Below are 17,221 nucleotides of genomic sequence, written 5' to 3'. Positions count from 1 at the left end.
ACACAGCTTGTCCCACAAAGGGCCAACATTGTAACTTTAACGTTGGGCCTTGTGTAGGATTCTTACAATACTACCGTAGGTAAATAGTTGTGTAATTTATAGTGTGCCTACAGTCTAATTATGTAATGGGCTTTTGTTTATGAGTCCTACAGTTACCCTACGTTAGGTAAGTGGTTGTGTAATACGACGTTGGGCCTTTGCTGATAAATATTACAATTACACTACGGTAGGCATTGGTTGTATACACATGAAGGCCCTAGGCAGCAGTTGTTGTTAATCTTCTCTGTATCGTTCCAATTTTAGTATATGTACTGCCGAAGCAAGTACACTTACTATACATTCTAATTTGTATATATACTAACCGCACTTCAAAACTTCGTAAGCGAGATTTATGTTTTTTGAGATTTAAATTGAGAAAATGTTGGTAAAATACAATTTTTTAAATTTATGTATAAATTTTATAGTTATAGCTATTAGATTTATAAGTTACTTTTAAAAAATATTATGATTATATCCGGAATAATCGAGAAAATAACTATAACTTCGATGTTTGGAGACAGTAACGCCATCTAGTGACGCCACAAGCAAACTCAACTGGTATTGTTGGGCATCAGTACCACAGCCAATGTTGGTAAATGCGATATTTGTGCTCACTGGGCCAACGAATGTTATCGTTGTTTAGCCACCGGTACCAAAATACACAAAGGCCCATTGTTAGGCGTCAGTGCCACAGCCAATGTTGGTAAATACGATATTTGTCATCATTGGGCCATCGGATGATATCTTTGACTAGCCAACGTTACCAAAATACACAAAGGCCCATTGTTGGGCATCCGTGCCACAGCCAATGTTGGTAAATGCGGTATTCGTCTCCATTGGGCTAACGAATGTTATCGTTGTTTAGCGAACGGTAGCAAAATACACAAAGGCCCATTTTTGGGCCTCAATGCTACAGCCAATGTTGGTAAATGCGATATTTGTCGTCATTGGGCCATCGTATGATATCGTTGATTAGCCAACGTTACCAAAATAAACAAAGGCCCATTGTTGGGCATCAGTGCCACAGCCAATGTTGGTAAATGCGATATTTGTCATTATTGGGCCATCGGATGATATCGTTGACTAGCCAACGTTACCGAAATACACAAAGGCCCATTGTTGGGCATCAATGCTACAGCCAATGTTGGTAAATGCAAAATTTGTCGTCATTGGGCTATCGGATGATATCGTTGATTAGCCAACGTTACCAAAATAAACAAAGGCCCATTGTTGGGCATCAGTGCCACAGCCAATGTTGGTAAATGCGATATTTGTCATCATTGGGCCATCGGATGATATCGTTGATTAGCCAACGTTACCAAAATACACAAAGGCCCATTGTTGGGCATCAATGCTACAGCCAATGTTGGTAAATGCGATATTTGTCGTCATTGGGCCATCGGATGATATCGTCGATTAGCCAACGTTACCAAAATAAACAAAGGCCCATTGTTGGGCATCAGTGCCACAGCCAATGGTGGTAAATGCGATATTTGTCATCATTGGGCTATCGGATGATATCGTTGACTAGCCAACGTTACCAAAATACACAAAGGCCCATTGTTGGGTATCCGTGCCACAGCCAATGTTGGTAAATGCGGTATTCGTCACCATTGGGCCAACGAATGTTATCGTTGTTTAGCGAACGGTAGCAAAATACACAAAGGCCCATTGTTGGGCATCACTGCCACTGCCAATGTTGGTAAATGCGATATATGTCATCATTGGGCCAACGAATATTATCGTTGTTTAGCCAACGGTACCAAAATACACAAAGGCCCATTGTTGGGCATCTGTGCCACAGCGAATGTTGGTAAATGCGATGGTGGGCCAATACAAAATTAACGTTGGCTACGGAACGAACCTCATCCCAACGTTTTCCCTACCGTTGGCACCGTGGGCCCCAACGAAAATGCTACTAGGGTTGAGCGTTGCGAGAGTTACACAAATTTTGCCCCCCAGTGAAACACACAAGTTTTCACCACAGCAACCCGAGGAAAATATTAACTATAAGATATTAAATAAAATCAAATCCTAATGAATGGTAGGTACTTATTAAATATGTATCATTCAAAATCACCATTTAAGAGTCAATTCTACCAGCCAACATAAGAAAACAAGTCATCATTTGCATTTGATTACTTTGCCTCACATGTGAATAAAATGAAATTTTGCTATCAGTTTTTGAACCATCAAGAGAGCCTTTACCAGTTGGTGCGGTGAAACATCTATTTCAGTTATATACAGCTTGGCAAAAAAGAGTAGAAATTAAAAAGTGGCAACACTGTAGTGCCGTCCCGTTTTCTTATATAAATTGGTTTGAAAGGGATGACACTACAGTGTTGCCACTTTTTAATTTCTACTCTTTTTTACCAAGCTATATAAAAAGTATCACAATGCAATTATCCTACAGTCTACTTTGTCTATGGTTCAGGTTATTTATCGTCGTCGGGCTCGACGATCATGTTGAGATCTCGCTCGGGCACGGCCACTATGACGTGATAAAATACCTTCTTGCTTCTTAGGAAGGAGCTCTTGTTGTCGAATATCACTGAATCTGTAACACAATCAACGTATGTAAGTTACACAGACATGTGCATCGGAATCAATCCTTAATTCTTCTTATGTCGATTTAAAGGCCACATTTGACGCCTTGAAAGCCAATAATGGTCATAACTTAAAAAGGTCATTTTTACGTCACCAGTCTAGATATAAAAAGCACTAAGACGATGTGAGGTTTGAAATTTGATATTTTTGAGACTCCACTCCAGGGACAAGTGCGCCGATCTACAGACCAACTGCTGGTTCACAATAGCGGGACCATTGTGGGCGAAATGGGATACGCGGTGTAGACGTTATACTTTAGTTACCTACATAGGTTACACACGTATTACGTAAAAGGCTAGGTCACTAAGGCTCACTCATGCACCATCCAACTAAACGGGGATTAACCGGTTAAACCTGGAGTTACCAGCATGGTAATCCAGTACAACTTGACACTGGGTTAACGGTTTAACCGGATAACCTCAGGTTAGTGCAAGTGGCGCTAAGAGTAGCAGGCGTCAGTGGTCGACAGGCACCGAACTGCCAGGTCACTTCATTGCTCTTTCCTTCTCTTTGAATTTTTATGAAGAAATATACTTACAAGTTGCAGGCCCAGTGATAGGCATAATGCCGACATCCACTGGCCCCTCGCCGATCTTCTTGGGACCGTAGACAACGGTCTCGGCACCTTCCTCATCTTTTCGCTTGATCACGAACTTTATCTCGTGGTGGTCCACTCCTGCTTCCCACCTGGAAAAACATTTTAAAATTTAAAATGATAGTCAAGACAAGATCTTTGTAGAAAACAATTATAAAACCCAAATAAGAACATGCGATGGACACAGAATGGACCCAGGTTTATTTTAACGGTCCTTCTATTTCGGTACGTTCATGAATAGCCATTATCTTGTTTTGGCATATTATACTTTGTTTCCATAAAAAAAACCGTAGGTTCAAATCGCAACATCGTAAATATTAAGCCCAGAAGTTACTTAAGCACGCTCTCCCCCTCCCCGCACAGCATGTCGACGACGTGTTTCTCGCCCGTTTTGATGGTGACTCTTTTGAACTCCTTCTCGGAGTCTCCGGTCGTGTTTCGCGAGTAGTAACTCTTCGGCACCTTGCCTCCTGGTTTTACCTGGAAAAAGATGACACTGGTATTAGATTTGGATAATTTACAAGGTTAAATTGGCTGCAAATACGACCTGCGTCTTACTTAAAAAAGGTTGATATTGAACAAGTAGACAACTACAAAATTCTTAACAATTTTTAAGCTCTCCCTGTTGTCAGCATAACTATTCTATACCTACTTCAATAAGATCATTTCGTCGGGTGACAAGTGCATAGCCATAGTGATTATAGTGAACCATATATTAGTACTAAAAGAAGGTCGATTTTTGTTTAAATTTTTTTAGTAATTAGTGACTTTTACTTGTCACCTGACGATTTACCACACTGGTTCCTCCATAGTGATCGGCAGTTTGATCTTTTTTTTCTTGGTGTCTGTGGAGTAAGTATACAAAACCATAGATCTTAATCTTGGAGATGCTGTCCATACTCTTAACTTAGTAAAAACGTGATACCTCTAGATACCTACTTACATTAAGAGAATATTTACACCGTGGATCCATGGATTGTCATCCACCACGAGCACGCCATAGTGCACTGGTGGCTGATCTTTTTCGATCTTGTGCCTGTCATTTCTTGGTGTCAAAATCTACGGGATCTTGATCTTGATGGTATATCTTAGTAACCCTATGTAATATCTTAATATACTTACAATAAGGCTTACACCGTGGATCCCCATTGTTATCCACAACGCTCCCGCCATAGTGCACCGGCAGTTGGTCTTTGTCGATCAGCGTTAGGACTTGCGCCTGCCATTTCTTGGTATCTGTCCCGTAGATTTTGATCTTGGAGATGGTATATCTTAGTAACCCTATGTGATGTCTTTATATACTTACAATAAGACTGCACCGTGGATCCCTGTTGTCATCCACAACGCTCCCGCCATAGTGCACCGGAAGTTGGTCTTTGTCGATCAGCGTTAGGACTTGCGCCTGCCATTTCTTGGTATCTGTCCCGTAGATTTTGATCTTGGAGATGGTGTACTCGTGCATAAACTTTTTGATCACGGAGAATGCGAGGGAGAATACTTTGGGGGCTGGAATGGAGAGAGATAGGTATATCGTGTTATTTACTTATTGACCATACACAAATTTGGATTAGATATATTCAATTTGGTTTTCCGAACAAATCGTCATATTAGTACATTTCACTTTAGGAATGTTAGATATGAAGGTATTAGGTACCTACTAAATCGGTAAGTACCTACACAGGTAGTCGACAGTCGTATTCCAAAATAATGGTTGAACTAAGAAATTTTAACATACGTCATAAACTAAATCATATAGAAAAGCCATTATTTAAAGGTGAGATTAGAGAGATTAACAAAGAAGTTAAAAATTTGTGGACTGGACAGGTTTGTGTCGGTCAAAAAGTTGATTGCCTAACACATTGACACAACTGTTAAATAATTAAAAAATAAAAACACGACTGCTGCATTTTAAAGCGAACTGAAAAGCTAAAAATAATGTTAATATGTTAGTTACATAATTTTATGAATCTTAATTGGAATGTAAATGTACACTCACGGTCATTCACAGTAAATACAAAGAGCTATGCACATTTATGTCCGTGACTGTAGGTACGTGTATATTTAATTTCAATTGCAGTCGGGGGACCTTTTGATTTCAAATATCAATAATACGCGACAGACTGCACGTAAAAGGGTCTGTTCGACGCTAATGACTTTAAAAAGTGTTAGTATACCTACCTACATACAAGTGATGAACTTGCAAATAAAAGTAGGTAGCCCTGAGAGACTAGATGGCTGAATGCCGAGCTCTGCGTAGGGCCAAACACCCAAAGCGTCCAAGAGAAGCGAGCTTCTACGCGAGGCTGAAGGCTAAGATGCGGGACGTGAGCGGTGAAACACAAAACCACTGTAGGTACATGTGTTAAAATACGTAAGCTGAAGACCGACCTCCGCGTAAGGCCGAAGGGCTAGGGATTCTAGCAATTCCTGTAATTTCTACAAATATCTGACCGAGTTCCTCGAGTACTAACCTGCCGCAGCTCGGTCTTCGGCCTTGCGTGGAATTGCGACTTCTCAATTATGATACTAGGGGAAATTGTAGAAAGCGCGTACCTGTCGGACGCTCCGGGTCTTCGGCTTTACGCGGAGTTCGATCTACGGGCTTCGCATTTAGAGACTGGCTATGCCCGATCCTTTTTGTATGAGGGCGCCGAAGGCGCCCGACTTTGGAACGCCTGCATTACGCCACATACGTCGGGCTAAGCCCCACGCTTTAAGTATGAGGGCGCCAAAGGCGCCCGGATATGGTAAGCGTACAGCATGTCAAATACGTCGGGCTACGCCCAACTCTCTTAGTATGAGGGCGCCAAAGGCGCCCGGCTTTGGTAAGCGTACAGCGTGTGACGTAACATCAAGCTACGCCCGACTCTTTCAGTATGAGGGCGCCGATTCGGCGCCCGGTTTTGGAACGCATACAGCGCGTACGTCGGGCTGCTTTGAGTATGAGGACGCCGACGGCGCCCGAGTTTGGTAAGCGTACAGCGCGCCACGTACGTCGGGCTACGCCCGACGCTTTGAGTATGAGGGCGCTCAAAGCGCCCGGCTTTGGTAAGCGTACAACGTGTCGCGTACGTCGGGCTACGCCCGACTCTTTTAGTATGAGACAATCGAAGGCGCTTGGTTTTGGACCACGTGCAGCGCGCCACGTATGTCGTGCTATGCCCGACTCTTTTAGTATTATTCAAACCCTATCGCTTAAATCGAAGTTCACACGTTTAGATTTCTATAGGGCGCTTTAGTTCCTAAATTTACTTTATAAAAATATACCTATACAAGTCATGTGGATGATTTGTATATATTTTTATAATCAGCGGTAAATACCCTTTTATTTGATAGCTCACTAAATAAGGTAGATAGATTTATTTTTCTTAGCACATTTTGTAAATCCTTATTTAACCAAAACAAGACTTAAGCACCTATTTTGCATATATATTTTAAATCGCCTTTCAAAGCTCTTCATTTTGAGACCCCACTCGATAGGTTTGCAAGATTTTTTTTTCTAAACCTCACGCAATATTGCGTATTGCGTCCGCCATATTGGTTTTATAATGACGTCACATAAGATCAATAATGACAGACTGTATGTAAAAGGGCCTATTCGACGCTAATATCTTTAAGTGTTAGTACCTACCAGTGGCGGCGCGTCAAACATATCCATAGGCAGGCCGGGGCTAATTAGGCTTACATATTTCCTTTACAACTCTGCTCAAACGTCCAAAAACAGGCAAGCTGGTGGGAATCGGCTTTTATGGACGCGCCGCCACTGGTACCTACCTACATTCAAATGATGAACTTCCAAATAAAAGTAGGTAGCCCTGACAGACCAGATGGCTGAATGCCGAGCTCTGCGTAGGGCCGAACACCCAAAGCGTCCAGGAGAAGCGAGTTTCTACGCGAGGCTGAAGGCTAAGCTGCGGCACGTTAGCGGTGAAACACAAAACCACTGTAGGTACATGTGTTAAAATACATAAGCTGAAGACCGACCTCCGCGTAAGTTGAAGGGCTAGGGATTCTAGCAATTCCTGCAATTTCTTCAAATATCTGACCAAGTTCCGCGAGTACTAACCTCCCGCAGCTCGGTCTTCAGCCTTGCGTGGAATTGCGACTTCTCAATTATGATACTAGGAGAAATTGTAGAAAGCGCGTACCTGTCGGACGCTCCGGGCCTTCGGCTTTACGCGGAGTTCGATCTACGGGCTTCGCATTTAAACACTGGCTATGCCCGACTCTTTTTGTACGAGGGCGCCGAAGGCGCCCGACTTTGGAACGCGTGCATCGCGCCACATATGTCGGGCTAAGACCCACGCTTTAAGTATGAAGGCGCCCGGATATGGTAAGCGTACAGCATGTCACGTACGTCGGGCTACGCCCAACTCTCTTAGTATGAGGGCGCCACGACTTTGGAACGCGTACAGCGCGCCATATACGTCGGGCTGCTTTGAGTATGAGGACGCCGACGGCGCCCGGGTTTGGTAAGCGTACAGCGCGCCACGTACGTCGGGCTACACCCGACGCTTTGAGTATGAGGGCGCCGAAGGCGGGCCCGGCTTTGGTAAGCGTAAAACGTGTCACAACGTCGGGCTACGCCCGACTCTTTTAGTATGAGAAGGTCGAAGGCGCCTGGTTTTGGACCACGTGCAGCGCGCCACGTATGTCGTGCTATGCCCGACTCATTTAGTATTATTCAAACCCTATCGCTTAAATCGAAGTTCACACGTTTAGATTTCTATAGGGCGCTTTAGTTCCTAAATTTACTTTATAAAAATATACCTATACAAGTCATGTGGATGATTTGTATATATTTTTATAATCAGCGGTAAATACCCTTTTATTTGATAGCTCACTAAATAAGGTAGATAGATTTATTTTTCTTAGCACATTTTGTAAATCCTTATTTAACCAAAACAAGACTTAAGCACCTATTTTGCATATATATTTTAAATCGCCTTTCAAAGCTCTTCATTTTGAGACCCCACTCGATAGGTTTGCAAGATTTTTTTTTCTAAACCTCACGCAATATTGCGTATTGCGTCCGCCATATTGGTTTTATAATGACGTCACATAAGATCAATAATGACAGACTGTATGTAAAAGGGCCTATTCGACGCTAATATCTTTAAGTGTTAGTACCTACCAGTGGCGGCGCGTCAAACATATCCATAGGCAGGCCGGGGCTAATTAGGCTTACATATTTCCTTTACAACTCTGCTCAAACGTCCAAAAACAGGCAAGCTGGTGGGAATCGGCTTTTATGGACGCGCCGCCACTGGTACCTACCTACATTCAAATGATGAACTTCCAAATAAAAGTAGGTAGCCCTGACAGACCAGATGGCTGAATGCCGAGCTCTGCGTAGGGCCGAACACCCAAAGCGTCCAGGAGAAGCGAGTTTCTACGCGAGGCTGAAGGCTAAGCTGCGGCACGTTAGCGGTGAAACACAAAACCACTGTAGGTACATGTGTTAAAATACATAAGCTGAAGACCGACCTCCGCGTAAGTTGAAGGGCTAGGGATTCTAGCAATTCCTGCAATTTCTTCAAATATCTGACCAAGTTCCGCGAGTACTAACCTCCCGCAGCTCGGTCTTCAGCCTTGCGTGGAATTGCGACTTCTCAATTATGATACTAGGAGAAATTGTAGAAAGCGCGTACCTGTCGGACGCTCCGGGCCTTCGGCTTTACGCGGAGTTCGATCTACGGGCTTCGCATTTAAACACTGGCTATGCCCGACTCTTTTTGTACGAGGGCGCCGAAGGCGCCCGACTTTGGAACGCGTGCATCGCGCCACATATGTCGGGCTAAGACCCACGCTTTAAGTATGAAGGCGCCCGGATATGGTAAGCGTACAGCATGTCACGTACGTCGGGCTACGCCCAACTCTCTTAGTATGAGGGCGCCACGACTTTGGAACGCGTACAGCGCGCCATATACGTCGGGCTGCTTTGAGTATGAGGACGCCGACGGCGCCCGGGTTTGGTAAGCGTACAGCGCGCCACGTACGTCGGGCTACACCCGACGCTTTGAGTATGAGGGCGCCGAAGGCGGGCCCGGCTTTGGTAAGCGTAAAACGTGTCACAACGTCGGGCTACGCCCGACTCTTTTAGTATGAGAAGGTCGAAGGCGCCTGGTTTTGGACCACGTGCAGCGCGCCACGTATGTCGTGCTATGCCCGACTCATTTAGTATTATTCAAACCCTATCGCTTAAATCGAAGTTCACACGTTTAGATTTCAATAGGGCGATTTAGTTCCTAAAATTACTTTATAAAAATATACCTATACAAGTCATATGGATGATTTGTATATATTTTTTATCATCAGCGGTAAATATCTTTTTATTTGATAGCTCACTAAATAAGATAGAAGAATTTATTTTTCTTAGCACATTTTGTAAATCCTTATTTAACCAAAATAAGATTTAAGCGCGTATGTTGCATATATATTTTAAATCGCCTTTCAAAGCTCTTCATTTTGAGACCCCACTCGATAGGTTTGCAAGATTTTTTTTTCTAAACGTCACGCAATATTGTGTATTACGTCCGCCATATTGTTTTTATAATGACGTCATATAGCCTATGTCACCCGGGATGACGTAAGGATTCTAATGACATATCATACATCTAAATCGGTTAAGGCATTCAGAAGTTATGGTGGAATAAAGAAACTCACATACATACAAACATGAACGCTGAACACAATACACTCTTTTTGTTTGGGCAGTCGTGTAAAAACCAATGTTACCTAAATAACCATGAAATTTTAATCAATATGTGCTAATTGGATTCCAGTTTTATCTTCTCTTCATAAGTATTTAGTAATACTTAGATATAAGATGTGACATACGCATTTGCACTTAACACTCTAGTGTTAATATTTATTATTATTTATAGTTCGTTTTTTTTAGCATTAGAAAGAACTCCGCAGAAGCAAGCGTGCAGTTTTTATCAGGCTCGTTATTTGTTAATAATTATTGAATTATCTAATGTAGCATGGTCAATACATATAATTTACTTCCAATTGTTACCGCTAAAAATGCCAGATTTAGAACCCCAAGCGAACTTCTGCGAAGTTCTTTCTAATGCTAAAGAAAATGGACTATATGTAGGTATATTTTATGCAGTTCGAACTATGTAAACTATGGTCGTTTCAAGGATGTTATTTTAAAGGAACTCGTTAACGTTTACACTTGCAACAAAGTTGTGTAAACGATTGAGAGCTAAAGCAGGATACTCACACACCTTTCGCATAATTGTCTCCTTAATTGTTAGGTCTACCATTGAGTTAGTTACGGAATTGCCGTCTTAAAAAAAGATCATAAACCTGATGTAACAGGAAGTGTTATGGCGCGGTGGCTTGTAACAAAGTAACTTGGATAAGGAAGATTAAATGCCGAGCAATAGTACAAGTGTCCAAATGCGAAGACCGAAGGCCGAGCTCCGCGTAAAGCTGAAGGTGTTGTCCACAGAAGTGACCTTTCTAAAATGTGTTTGATCCACCTACCTATTTATATTAGAAGACAAGTTTGTAAGCTGTATTAAACCCATTTTTATTACTCGGCATCAACAAGGTGCGACAACACCATATCATGTTTTCTTAGAGTTAGACCAAGAAAAGTCTGCAGCGATTTTGATAGGCTCGCAGTGTAAGTGTTATTTATACGACAATTTACTTGGTGCATTAGTTCATACTGTGGTGCCTGGTTAAATATTTGTAATAAGTAAGTAAATAAATGTTTACCGTTGACAATGAAGCAGGACTTTAGTATCTCAGGGTAGTTGGCCTCGTACAGCTGCAGTAGGGTGAAGACCATCTCCGCAGCCGGTTTCCACGCGTACTGGCGGATGTTGAAGCCCTCCAGGTCAAAGAGGACTGTCACCTGTACAAACATTATAATTGTGAAACAATAATAATCTAATACAGGCTCTATATAGTTCGTTTTTTTAGCATTAGAAATAAGGTAAACAATCTTGATGTGTCTTTTAATTGAAAAATTCGTTTTAAAAATAAGTCACGGCAAATTATGTAACAATTATGAATCTAATACGATCATTTATATCCTTCTGATTTCATAAGTAATAGTTTTTGATTTTTAAAAAGCGTTTTTCAATTAAAAGACTTGTCAAGATCGCTTACCTTCTTGCAAGTTCTTTCTAATGCTAAAAAAACGAACTATAAGGCCTACAAATGCAGCTGTCTCGGCTCCAACTGCGAGTCGTAGCTTTTGGCGTCGAGACAATCGGGTTGTGGGGTAGGGTGCTCGTGGTTCAATTTTGGAATTTCGCTAGCTCGGGCACAGAATAACTAATAGTACTACCGGCTTGGGTACCATTATTAGCACGAGGGGTTAAGCAACAACTCTGCCCCCTTGTAAAACAAATAACTATTTCATTGCTTAAGTACTATTCGATCCGAGATTACGTTTTTGATGAAAGCCCTTTTTACTTTCACATAGGTAGCAAAGGGCCGCTACTTTGGGCTTGTTTGCGTAATTTAATTATACATTTAATTATAATTTTTACGTCATCGCTTATTACCTTAAATTACACGAGATAGGTAATTGCTATAGGCTCATTCTCAAAAAATATGTCTGCGGTCTAACTGCCGTGACTCATACAAAATGTAAGAATAGAGTCGTGGCATTAGACGCGACCGCAGACATATTCTCAGAGAATGACCCAATAATGGCAATAATAGACATTCATAGACGCCGAAAAAAACTTAGGTAGGTACTTCCCAGTTCTTTTAGCACGTAGCAGGGTCAAACAGACCACTGTGTTACGTTCTTTCCTGTAGACATACACAAGAATTAAGGGCTATAAAGATTAATTTTCTTATTTAACCCTTATCCAGGTAAAAAGGTCCTCCTTTTATTTAGAGAACTATGATAAAATCATTACTTACATGCCCACAAGCTGTTAACTATTGCCCACAGGAGAGAAAACTAGCGTGTTCGCGCGAACTATACATTTTTCTCTCCTGTGGGCAATAGTTAACAGCTTGTGGGCATGTAAGTAATGATTTTTAGTTCTCTAAATAAAAGGAGGACCTTTTTACGCGGGTAAGGGTTAATTAAATAAGAAAATTAACCTTTATAGCCCTTAACTCTTGGTATGTCTACAGGAAAGAATGTAACACAGTGATCTGTTTGACCCAGCAATACAATCACATCACGAAACACGGAAGATTATGCACAATCATTTTCTCAGGTTATACGCAATTTTAAACATAAGTATAGATAGAGTTACAAATAACCTGCAGTTAAAGGCTATAATCGATTAGCTAGAGAGTCACTACATTTCGAAGATTAAGGTGCCATTATAAATCCCATTAGTGTAGTGTTGCCTGTCGATGCCGCAGTTTTCAAGTGATCGCATAATAACTTTTGTAGACTGTGGCGTAATGTTCATCGTTGAGAGGCAGTTTTTGCAGCAGCCACTGTGGTTCTCAAAGATCATTAGGGCCAGAGAAAGTAGGTACTCTAGTCTCGGTTTGCGTGATGCAGTTCTTTTTTTTAAAAAGTTGCTGCAACGGACATATTAGTGTCTGATGTAAAAACTGGTCTCAACGATTTCGAAAATGCACGCCTCGAATATCTTGACGCTAAACGCCAGTTTCGAAAATCTCGGCCCAAGCCCTCCTACACATACACTTACGACTCAAATGGCGAGCTTTACTGCATGTCTTGCGGCCGGAAGTTTAAAACAAAACTCGGTTTCGCAAGTCACGTTCGAGTTCGAGCCCATGCAGGTCAGGCTTTACTGAATACCTGATACTGATTTGCCCGGGTGTCGCCGTCGACGGATACGTCTGGGAGGACATCATCATCATCATCATCATGATGTAAAAAAAACAAGTCTAAATACTTAGGTCCAAACACTCCAAACCTACTCTACATGAATATGTAAAGCCACATGCAAAGAAAAAACAAAACTTCGACTTAACAATTACTTAACTACTTTGATACAATAAAATAGTTAAAAAAATTAAGTCACTTATAATGAATACCAATTTTAACCCTTTAACGGGCAAGACTGAAAAATATCCTCAATTCAAGCCTCATCGCCAATCACAAGTCCAAAAAATTCTGTACAAGAAATAAATACAAAAAGATGATGTTACAGGCTGGTCCTTTTTGAGACCTTTGCCCTATAAAGGGTGTCTGTGTGCAATAAATTGTTTGAAATATTTACGTAACGCCAATTAAGTTAGTTCGGATTTTTAACAATTTTAATAATACAATATATCTCGCATTTTAATAACATAAAAGTAATTTATGAGATTTTTAGTAAGTATTGCACAAACAACTTTCAATAGAATCCTATTTTAATTCGAGCAACAGGTTTTTCTAGGCTACCTACTTGAAACTAGTTGAAACCTAAACGCCTAGAGCTAGGAGTCCTTGAACGATTCGACAAAAAACTAATAGATACTTATTATAATATAATTATGTTGAGTGAAATCGCAGAGACGTTCTACTAATTAGTTTTTAAATTAACATTATTTCTGAGATGATGAGGGTGTGGCAACTTTCACTTTGAGCATTTCTAGAACATGAACATGCCACATTATCTAGTCTAGTAAAATTTGGCCTTAATATACCTGGAGACAATGCGCGGCGACCGATTGCCCTCGCGATTGTTAGTAATTCAATAGTTTCAAAGTTTAAAACATTTATATAAATGTTTTTGTTATTTCTTCTTCTCGGACGAATGTCAAGGCCGACATGCCAAATGACGTGATCTACACGAGTTTTGGTTGATAATTAACTGGGTTTACTGGTCGTTTCATAGGTTTTATTGTCTACCATATTTTTACCCTACCTAATGAGGAGTACAGCCTACAGTAAAATATTTTGCTTATGTTAAGCTTATGCTACCATCAGGCAGTCTGCCACCGACGTGGTATAAAAAAATATTGGCAACTACATAATTATGGTTTTATAGTTTAGGTGACAAAGTCTCCTCTAAGATCAAGTCTCCCCAGTCTCCCCTAACGATTCGACAGGCTTATTCCATTTGTCCAATATGAGAATAATGTGAGAAAACATTTTGCTTAAGCTTAAGCAAAGACATTTTGCTTAATGTGAGAGTGAGACGCAATGACATTCGACAAAGAAATTGGACAGGTGGACATTACAAATTACAAACCTTAAGAGCCTGAGGTCCACGCGTCTCTGCCTGCTTGCGCGCGATTGTCAGGTAGTTTTCAAGATGGCGGAGAATCATCCTGATGACGTCGGTCTTTGTCACGGAGTGCAACAGGCCCCAGACGTCTAGACCCACGAATGGGACTATTATTACTGCCAAACATAAATTCATAAATGAAATGCTGGGATTGCATATTAAGGAATTGTCGGTATAAAACACGTAGAGTCAGACCGAGAAAAGTCTGCATCGATTTTGATAGCCCTCGCAGTGCAAGTGTCATTTTAAACCTCAAACTTCTATGAAATCCGTGGGCTATGAAAATCGCTGCAGATTTTTCTTGGTGTATATAACTTTATGATCGAATCCATGTCCCTAATTAAGGTTATTTTATTATGGCGCCAAAAAATCTAAAAGTTTAATTCAACTTTAGCTGCTACCTGGTGATCCTTCCTTGTCGAAGCCAGTGCTGCCGCTTGGGAAGTGCTTCTCCAGAACCTCAGGTGCTTGCCAATCCGGTAATGTTGAGTCGATGCCCCATTTTTCACGCCACGCCAGGGACTAAAAAAATAAGTCTGGATTAGCCTAGTTTCATGTTAGCCTAGTCTGATGTGCTCGTTCGATAATAACTCTGTCCCGTAGATTTAGACAATATTGGCCCAACGGTAGGGTCGACAAATTATAAGTGGCTCTTTTATTTTTAGGACTCAGTTGAACTATCCGCACTTGACAGACTAATTTTGAATGAAAGAATTTAGGGGACTAAGTCTCCCCAGTCTCCCCTACAGTGTTCGTTTAACGTTTGTGACATGTTTTTCATTCATTTTATTCATGGTAGACAAGTTATCATATTGAAATGAACATGGGTAAAACATGTCAGTTTAATAACCATTAACATATTTTTCATTAAAAAATTTAATGCTTAGAAAATTAATAATTAATTTCGGTATGTTTTACGTTTTTTTTTGTGGCAAGCTACTAGCAGGTATCTACTTTCTAGAAGGTAGGACTACTAAAAACTACTAAGTAGTAAGTAAAAAATTATAAGTGAAGTTAAAATGCAAATCACTTACGTCTCTAAGCATTTTTTCTGCTGCTTCCGCATCCCATTGTCTCGCTAAAAAAGTAAAAAATACCAAGATATTATTGAAGCAGAGATTAAGATTAATAATGCTCATTTTGTTCTATTAACTTTATCAGAAACTTTCAGTTAAACGCTTCACACACCTTACTTATACCTTACTTTCAGTTTAACATTTTAACATAACAAACGCTTCACGCATCTTCTGTCGTCCTATCTATAGTATTTTAACCAGGGCCCCTATTCGACAAGCGACGTTTGACGTATCGTGTTGATCTTATGTTGATGTGGGAAAAATCATAAGTTCTCGAATACGTACAATGTCAAAATTTGACATTATTAACAATCCACAGTTAGGGTGACAAGCAAACCAAACCGAACCACCCTTAGTTTAGAGTTGAGTTTTGGTTGTACCAAATGATTTTATCCACCGTTGATGGAATCAACACTCAGTATGCAATAAAATCAACTGTTGATTTGACGTGGATGCGAAATCTGACAGTTGCATATGTCGAATTTGGCCCCAGGATCACAGGATCGGAGTCAGATTACTACCTAGTAAGAATATAAGAAAAAATGTAAGAATATTACCTACATGTATTTGCTAGATATTACCTACCTCTCAGCCATCTCAGTAGGAAGTGGTCATCGTGTTCTGGTTTTGTGACATCTTTGACGTTGCGACGGAACTGTAACAAAGACAGAGTTAAACTTAATTTGGTTATATTATAAACATTTACTCGTATATTTAAACTGTCAACTTCTCACAATTCCTTAAGTTTACGGTCAGAAAAAAGGCCGTTGCAGCAGTCGTATAACTCTGTGGGAACACTCGACTGACATCATGTGTTTTGGCAGAAACACAGAATTGTTCTGAAAAGAACAGTTTGCGATCGACGAGGATGCTGCGGGCTCCGGATATTACACTGTCCTTCTCAGGACAATATAAAAGTGCTCTTTTCTGAGCACGCAACTGTCCTCATCAGGGCAACGTAAAATGCTCTTCTCAGAGCAACATAAAACTGCCCTTGTCAGGGCACGTCATGTTTCTCTGTTTAATCGCAGAGTGTCAGTCGATCGCAAACTGTTCTTTTCAGAACAATTCTATGTTTCTGCCAAAACACATGATGTCAGTCGAGTGTTCCCACAACTCGTATACATGACGGGAAATGGGAAGTTATCGCTGCTCGGTATCTTGATCAAAGAATATAATACTAGTATACTCACTAGGATCTTAACATACCTATAACCCACAGTATGGAGGGTAGAGGTACCTCTACCTTTCTTGTTTACATAGCGCACTTTAACCTTTGCACACACCTACTTACAGTACTTACTACTTGGGATACACTAACACGGTCCATAGCAGTGATTCTAGTATAAATTCTAGTGCTTTGAACGTCATTTTATAGAGAAACACACGGCAAACAATTGAAGGGATGTTTACAAAAACAACATAACTGACTGACTACACTGGTTGATACCTGAAACAATTAACAATGTTCTTAAAAAAGTTTCAACCGCTCTAAGCAGTATATATATATATATGTTGTTTTTGTAAACATCCCTTCAATTCAATACAAACAAATAAAAACTAATGTTTGCTCCCATGAAAGGAGCCGTCACTTTTATTGCGCAATTTATTGGATATCCATCTTATTCTGACATTTTATATTACCAAGCTGAAATTATATGTGCATATAAAGATGATGATTATTTTATTACCTATAATCTAAAACGAAATTAGATACAAAAAAT

At 40.6% G+C, this 17,221-nt stretch overlaps 2 protein-coding genes across 3 annotated transcripts in view; one reads left to right on the top strand and one right to left on the bottom strand.

The window, feature by feature from the left end:
* LOC134665446 (thioredoxin domain-containing protein 17-like) overlaps positions 1 to 17,221 on the top strand; it is a 325,334-nt gene that overhangs the window by 14,491 nt on the left and 293,622 nt on the right. The gene's annotated exons all lie outside the window — the stretch shown is intronic.
* LOC134665424 (SEC14-like protein 2) overlaps positions 2,406 to 17,221 on the bottom strand; it is a 127,294-nt gene continuing 112,478 nt past the window's right edge. The window contains exons 3-11 of one of the 2 annotated variants that reach the window (XM_063522390.1): positions 16,083 to 16,152; positions 15,456 to 15,499; positions 14,823 to 14,943; positions 14,386 to 14,537; positions 10,976 to 11,114; positions 4,548 to 4,747; positions 3,576 to 3,721; positions 3,185 to 3,333; positions 2,406 to 2,596 (exon numbers count right to left, since the gene is read on the bottom strand). In XM_063522390.1, coding sequence (XP_063378460.1) covers positions 2,475 to 2,596; positions 3,185 to 3,333; positions 3,576 to 3,721; positions 4,548 to 4,747; positions 10,976 to 11,114; positions 14,386 to 14,537; positions 14,823 to 14,943; positions 15,456 to 15,499; positions 16,083 to 16,152 — 1,143 coding nt within the window. In that variant the 3' untranslated portion in view covers positions 2,406 to 2,474. The remainder of the gene's footprint in view (positions 2,597 to 3,184; positions 3,334 to 3,575; positions 3,722 to 4,547; positions 4,748 to 10,975; positions 11,115 to 14,385; positions 14,538 to 14,822; positions 14,944 to 15,455; positions 15,500 to 16,082; positions 16,153 to 17,221) is intronic. The other variant, XM_063522389.1, reaches the window with a different exon arrangement.

Source organism: Cydia fagiglandana, chromosome 6, assembly GCF_963556715.1.
Source record: "Cydia fagiglandana chromosome 6, ilCydFagi1.1, whole genome shotgun sequence".
Taxonomy (NCBI): Eukaryota; Metazoa; Arthropoda; class Insecta; order Lepidoptera; family Tortricidae; genus Cydia; species Cydia fagiglandana.
This window is presented reverse-complemented; position numbering and strand designations above follow the sequence as displayed.